Raw genomic sequence first — 7,781 nt, 5'->3', positions numbered from 1 at the left:
CTTTTGCTATGCTTTTTATTTTTTAAGTTAGGAAACTAAAATGCAAAAGTTAAATTTTCTCACTATATCATGTCCGTATTTTAATGTTAGATTTTTTTTCATACTCTAAGTTATGAATTAACTGAGGATTTTCTAAGAATAGCTTACTATGAAAAATATCATTTTATTTACATAAAATGCACAAACATAATAATGAAGAAATATAAAACAAAAGTACAGCCATGTTATGCTTTAAACCGTCCATTCCTGAGGTGTAGATCCGTGGAAATGTCATGTTGAATTTTTAAAATCTGTACTCCACATGACAGAAAGCTTATCACTTGTATTGTCTTGAATTGTTTGTCTCCAGAGATGAGTGAACACCATAGTTGTGATTTTTATCTGGCAAAACGTGATACTTCTAAACGACGGCAAAAGCGAAGATCTACACCGATCACAAGCAAATGGAGAGAAAACTGTGAGTCCTGTGTTCCGCCTGTCTTCTCTCAGTGTGCTGAGGCGAAATTTGGAAACTGTAAGACTAAATCTGTGACAATTATTCAGTTTATTTGAGCTTCATGAGGAAATCAAAGGCATTCACTCTAATAGAATATTGGAATGCATACTACGATTAGGTAACAAAAATGATGAAATTATTCTGTATAAAAAAATATTTTGGCCGGCGCCGCGGCTCAATAGGCTAATCCTCTGCCTGCGCCGCCAGCACCCTGGGTTCTAGTCCCAGTCGGGGTGCCGGATTCTGTCCTGGTTACCCCTTTTCCATGCCAGCTCTCTGCTATGGCCCGGAAAGGCAGTGGAGGATGGCCCAAGTGTTTGGGCCCTGCACCCACATGGGAGACCAGGAAGAAGCACTTGGCTCCTGGCTTAGGATCAGCGCGGCATGCCGGCCGCAGTGGCCATTGGAGGGTGAACCAACGGTAAAGGAAGACCTTTCTCTCTTTCTCTTTCTCTCACTGTCCACTCTGCCTGTCAAAAAAAAAAAAAAAAAAAAAACCATTTTATAGGCATGAATTATCTCTGAATATCTCAGAGTTTAATGTGACTCTGTTAGAGACTAATGTACCATATTTCAGAAGGGGTCAGGTTCTTGAAAAGTTCACTTTAAAATTTCTTAGGTACAAATATATTGTAATAACTCAAAGTACTATGAAAAATAAATTTGCTATATTAATGTAGGCATCATTAAATATTCAAACATTATGTAAAGCTAGGGAAAGTGTATATAATGAATGGAAAAGTGGTTTAATAAAATCAAGAAAAGTCTGAGAGAATTAAACAAAAACAATTTAAATAAAGTAAAATAGGCTCACTATTATTCATAACAGATAAATGAAATTAAAATTAAAAACATTGCCATCAAATTTATACTTTAAAAGTATGGGTAATATTTACTACTAAGGAAGATGCGACCAAACAGGCTCAAACATTTATTTTGGCATTATGTAAATTTGTATGACCTCTTCAGATTGAAATTGTCAGTCATTACACAAGTTTTAAAGGCACCTGCCCTTCACCTAGCAACTACCACAATGGAGATTCCTTCTAAAAGAGAACCCATAAGAGCCCAGAGTCATGACATAGTGGGTTAAGTCACCACCTGCAACACCAGCATCTCATATGGGCATCAGCTTGAGTTCCAGCTGCCCTACTTTTGATCCACCTCCCTGATAACGCACCTAAGAAAGCAAGAAAAGACAACCCAAGTACTGGGACATTTATCCTTAGGGAGTCCCAGGTGGAGTTCTTACTCCTGGCTTCAGCCTTGCCCAGCCTTGACCATTGCTGCCATTTGGGGGATGAACCAGCACATAGAAGATTCTCTCTCTCCCTCTCTCTCTCTTTTCTCTCTCTTTTCTCTCTCTCTCTCCCTCTCTCTCTCAGTCACCCTGACTTTCAAATAAATAAATCTTTGAAACAAAAAATTCAAAACTATGCACAAATATGTATGAAATATACCATTATTTCTAACAGCAAAAACTAACAACTTAAAAATTCGTTGGAAATATTATGTCTATCAATAATTAGATTTTTCTGGATAAAATACACTGTAGTTATTTATGCCTGGAAATAATGACTGGGTTATTGTATTAAATGAAAACCAATCCACAGATAATTTATATGATCTCTTGAAAACATATTTTTAAAATGTGGCTCAGAGGGGCTGTCTGTATTTATTATCGTGTCAACGTAAAAATTTTTAAATGATGAAGGTGATTTATTCTCTGGAGTGACTTGGAGAAGCTCAGGAAGATATGCTACATCTTCGACTTTTATTTTTTTAATCAGTTACAGATACCTATGTTACCTTTTCTGAGAAAAAGCAGAAATACTTACATTTTCTCCTCATATAAAACACCCCAGTGCTTATGTTAAACACAAGGATGCCTGGATTGTTTATCTTTCTCTTTATGATCTTTTTCTTGCTGTTTTTCTTTGACAGTACCTGCAATTTTTTTGGCCCGTTTCGTTGCTGTAGCCATGGGGATCCGTTTCATTGTAATGGTAACAATATGGAGTGCTATATTCATGAGTGGTAAGTGACAGATATATAGTACCGTATTGTTGATATAACACCTGTAATGCATTCCCTTAATCAGAAGTCAGAAACAGAAAAACTAACAATGTTGAATGTGTCCTTATATTCTCCCTATTAGTCTAGACATGTATAAGCTATTTTTGCTTGGCTTATGAGTTGCAAACAACACAAACCTTTTTAATGATTATATTTTTCTTAATAGAATTTTTGAACAAAGAAGTTCCAATTTCTTCAAATGGTAAGTGATTATTTTGAAGTGATATTTTGAAGCACTCTTGTATACATTGAAAGTCCTGTGCAGCATAAATGTGTTTCAGCCAATGACAGAGTGTGTATACCATGATAGTCCCAAAAACCTACTACAGAAATGAAAGATCTATATCACCTGTGATGTCACAGCCTTCATAATGTCTGGCACTACATTAACCAGATTGTGGTTCTGCTGCTGTAAGAACACCTGCTGTGCTGCCAGTTATACAAATGTGTAGCACATATGTTATGTGCAGTGTATAATACCTGATACTGACACTAAATGACTATGTTGCTTGTCAGCTTATTATTCTTTTAATCAGTACTTTAAAGAACACTTGTTCTTACATGAAAAAATAGATTACTGCAGAGCTTGCTACGTTACACCAGCAGCAGCCTTATACTCACATGTTTAATGCATCTCTTGATTGCATCATTTTCTCTTGTGCTTGATTTAATCTTGGGTTGTTTTGTCCATCATGACCCTAGCCATACTGACTGTGAGTTTGCCTTAAGTGTATAATATACTGGCACAAATGTTAATGCTATGCAATGTTAACACAGTGAAAAAATTGCCTAAGGACACATTTCTCAGAACTTGTTTCCACTTTTAAGCAACACATGACTGTACATGTGCTATGATGTGTGTACCCATTGGCAATAAACAGGGAAGCTGAAAAAACATGACTCTTGTCCATATTTAACTGTTTTTTAAACACTGAGGAGCACTTGTAAAAAGTAGATGATATTTAGTTTTGACATCTCCCTGTCTATGAATGTGTCTGTACACATATATCCCTGTATAAGACCATAATGGTTTAATTACTTGGAATTTTAGAATTGGAATGAGGATGATATTTACTTTGTCTAGACAAAAACCTGCTATAATGTTCATATGTGTAAAATCAATAATATATTCTCTCCTAGAAAGTTACTGTGGCCCATGTTCTAAAGACTGGATATATTATAGAAATAGTTGCTACTGGTTTTCTAATGAGCGCAAAAGCTGGTACCAGAGCCAAGCTTCTTGTATATATCAAAATTCCAGCCTTCTGAAGATATACAGTAGAGTGGACCAGGTTGAGTATTTAATTCCCTTTCCTATATTTAATCTTAACATATAAGGTAATCATTGGAATATGAGTCTGGAACATATGAATGACACTCAGATTTAGATATTTTAATGTAACACCCAAATATTTCTGCATTAAAAATGAGAAGGCCAGGGAGTGCAGTGGAAGATGGCCCAAGTGCTTGGACCCTGCACCCCATGGGAGACCAGGAGAAGCACCTGGCTCCTGCCTTCGGATCAGCGTGGTGCGCCAGCCGCAGCGGCCATTGGAGGGTGAACCAACGGCAAAGGAAGACCTTTCTCTCTGTCTCTCTCTCTCACTGTCCACTCTGACTGTCAAAAAAAAAATAAGAAAGCACAGAAATCATAGATGCTGGTGTATGAGTCACTTACGGTAACTAGAGACAGAATACATTTTTCCCAGGAGCAATAAAATTGATTAAATGGTGTGGCCTTGTGTTTACTAACATTCTGAGCACTGATTTAACTTGTAGGTTATTTGTGGTTTCAAATAGGATTTTTTAAAATTGATCAAGTCATATCATTGGATGGGACTAGTGCAAATCCCAGCAAATGGATCGTGGCAGTGGGAAGATGGCTCCATTCTCTCAACTGAAATGTAAGTCTCTGGGCCAGTAGTTGTGGATTTGTTTCTGAGTTATCCCCAGGATCACTCATCTAATACATCTTCTTTTGCAAGAGACTCCCATATTCTAGTAGATTTAGTAAAAAAATGCTTAGTTCCCAAACTTAAGAGAAAGTGTTGCAGAGTAGCTGATCTGAATAACAATGAGTAGCATAAATTGTTTACTGCCTACTAAGTCCCTTGCAAGATAGATGTCCGTTTCATAGATTAGGAAATTAAAGTAGTAGACCTAAGTATCACACGCACTTTTTGGTATTTATTACCAGATTCTTTGAGATACGATTGACATGTATTGATAAGTTTTGACAAATGATGTATCCATAATACAATTAACAACATCATGAAAATTAATATATATAACCTTCCCTTGTGAGCTTTTGTAAGTTTCTTTTGTGCTCTTCCCTTCATTCTTCTTTTCTTTCCAGGTAACTAATCTGTTTTCTGTAATTATAGATTAATTTTCCACTAATATATAAATGGATTAATTTTCCACTAATATATAAATGGAGCCTAAAGAATATATTTGAATGTCATTTTTTTTTAACTTGGCATAATTATCTTGAGATTTAACCACCTCACAGTGTGAGTAAAGAGTTAATTTCTTTTTATTCTTGATAAGTATTCCATTATGCATATAGCACAGTTTATCTTTTTTCTTTTGCTATATATTTAAGTAGTTCTTCCTTGCTGACTATTGCAAATAAAGGTGCTTGATGTGAACATTTATGGCAAGTATGTGTATGAACATGAATTTCCTTTCTCTTATATTGATACCAGAGAATAGAATGTCTGTATCACAAAATAGACAAAAGCTTAGCGTTTTAAGAAAATGTCAATCTTAACCAAAGTGGTCATGAAATTTTGCAAATGTTACACTCCTTCCAACAGCATGTAAGCTCTAGTGGCTGCACATCCTGGTCTACCCTTGACATAAGCAGTCTTCCACATTTAGACATTCTAATAATGTAAATTGGCATCTCGTTGTGGTTTTCACTTGCATTTCTCTACTAATGATGCTGAGAACCACCCTTTGTGCATATCATTTTTAAATGTTCTAATTCACTGATTTCTGCTCTGATCTTATTTTTCTTATTCTGAATTAAATTTGCTTTCTTTTTTTCTAATTTCTTATGATGAAAGTTGAGATAGTGATTTGAAAACTTTATTTTCTAATAAATTTTCTTGCTATCAATATATGAGGTAATTTGGAAACCTCCCTGAATATCTTGATACTGTGTTTTCATTTACATGCAGTTAAAAATAGCTTTTGGCCGGCGCCGCGGCTCACTAGGCTAATCCTCTGCCTTGCGGCGCCGGCACACTGGGTTCTAGTCCCGGTCGGGGCGCCGGATTCTATCCCGGTTGCACCTCTTCCAGGCCAGCTCTCTGCTGTGGCCAGGGAGTGCAGTGGAGGATGGCCCAAGTGCTTGGGCCCTGCACCCCATGGGAGACCAGGAGAAGCACCTGGCTCCTGCCATCGGATCAGCGTGGTGCGCCGGTCGCAGCGCACCAGCCGCGACGGCCATTGGAGGGTGAACCAACGGCAAAGGAAGACCTTTCTCTCTGTCTCTCGCTCTCACTATCCACTCTGCCTGTCAAAAAAAAAAAAAAAAAAAAAAAAAAAAAAAAAAAAAAAGCTTCTAAATTCCCTTTTGCACTCTTCGTCAATGTAATTATTCAGAAGTGTATCATTAGTTTTCAACATTTAAAGATTTTGGAGATACTTTGGTTGTAAATTTTAAATGTAGTCCTATTTTTATCAAAGGACATACTTTGTATGGCTTAAAACATCTTAAACATATTGTGATGGTTTTTAGGAAGTAAACTACAGTCTATGTTTAGAAGTGTTCTATGTGCATTTGAGCAGAACATGTTTTCTGTCATTCCTGGGTGAGTGCTCCATAAACATCACTTATGTCAAATTGGCTGTTAGTACTCCTGAAGTCTTCCATTTCCTGCCTAATTTCCTGTCTACCATGTTTTGCTTATAAATTTATTTACTTATGTTAACTACTTCATAATTATTTAATAATAATTAAAATAGAAATATTAAGACATTGGACTCTAATGATAGATATATGTTACTCCTTACAATTCAAATGGATTTTTTATGTATCTTTTTCCTTTAACCTACAGATAACAGTAGACCAAATTGTTTGTAATTTCACATGGAAGTCACATCATCCTAATCTTATATTCTCCACCTATTCAATAAGAAAAATATTCACCATTTATTTTATTAATCAGATACCTCCAAAATACACAAAATCTTGAGGTAAAATACATCAGTAGATAGATATCACCACATGAAATACACACACACACACACACACACGAGACTTTAACAGTTTATTTTAACTTATTTGCAACAACTATACATATATATATGAGAAAAGATTATTTATTTTTACATAAAATGCATTTGTTGATTTCAAAATTGAATTCTGAGTTCATTTCTAGCCTAAATATTTGTTTTTAAGTAAATATTTTAAAACATTGGTTTCATTTAGGTACATAAATGAAGAAATTTTAGACTTCAGAATTGACTAATTTTCAGTATATGAAAAAATACTAATTTATACTAAAATGTTATTTGTGCCTTTATTATCTTAGTTGACTACATTTTTAGTATCTATGAATTAAAAGTGTAAGCATGGCCCTAAAATGATGTTATTTAAATTCCTCTATCTGAAGTTAAATATAATGATTTCATTTTTATGTTCCTACATTAATAAAGACATGAAAGTAATACATAATTCTCTTTAATGTAGACTAACAATTATTGAAATGCAAAATGGAAGCTGTGCAGTCTACGGCTCAAGCTTTAAAGGCTATACAGAAGACTGTTCAACTCCAAACACATACATCTGTATGCAGAGGATTGCACAAGGAACCAATCAACCACTCCACAAAAGTGGATAGAAAAGGAATTAAATCAGTAGAAACACCACCAGCTGCAACTAAAGCAGAGAAAATGGACCTAAAGGAAAGAAGACTGTCAGACTTGGACCATCTAGGACCATATTATGGAATTATTCATCTGCTGTGAACATGCAACATCAGGAAAGACAAGAGTACCTGTCATGAAGGCTACCACTCCCACTGGAATGTTTGAGCTGATGGAGGGGAAGAGCCTTAATTCAAATGGCGAGGCCAATACCCAGGAGAGCTGTGAGGGAAGGTCAGCCCTACAGGACCCTAAGGGAGCACACCCTATCTCCACAAGAAACTGCCACATGAGTGGGTCCTCAGTAGAGAGCCACAAGCTAGGCAGAGCT

The 7,781-nt window shown here is 35.9% G+C and overlaps 1 protein-coding gene across 1 annotated transcript; it reads left to right on the top strand.

The window, feature by feature from the left end:
- Nucleotides 1-351: 351 nt before the first annotated feature.
- On the top strand, nucleotides 352-7,425 carry KLRK1 (killer cell lectin like receptor K1). Its single transcript, XM_062195211.1, has 6 exons — nucleotides 352-457; nucleotides 2,441-2,533; nucleotides 2,739-2,778; nucleotides 3,717-3,864; nucleotides 4,373-4,476; nucleotides 7,275-7,425. Exons 1-6 carry the CDS (start codon nucleotides 352-354, stop codon nucleotides 7,423-7,425), a joined length of 642 nt encoding a protein of 213 aa, XP_062051195.1.
- Nucleotides 7,426-7,781: the final 356 nt, after the last annotated feature.

This window comes from Lepus europaeus, chromosome 6 (assembly GCF_033115175.1).
Source record: "Lepus europaeus isolate LE1 chromosome 6, mLepTim1.pri, whole genome shotgun sequence".
NCBI lineage: Eukaryota > Metazoa > Chordata > Mammalia > Lagomorpha > Leporidae > Lepus > Lepus europaeus.
The sequence above is the reverse complement of the archived record's forward strand: the minus strand, read 5'-3'. Positions and strand labels throughout refer to the sequence as shown.

Bases quoted from the DNA above. Each gene is read 5' to 3' on its own strand.
- KLRK1 (XM_062195211.1), top strand. From the start codon at position 352: ATGAGTGAACACCATAGTTGTGATTTTTATCTGGCAAAACGTGATACT. The intron at 2,534-2,738 runs GTAAGTGACAGA...TTTTCTTAATAG, and splicing joins GAGTGCTATATTCATGAGTG to AATTTTTGAACAAAGAAGTT. The intron at 3,865-4,372 runs GTTGAGTATTTA...GGTTTCAAATAG, and splicing joins TATACAGTAGAGTGGACCAG to GATTTTTTAAAATTGATCAA.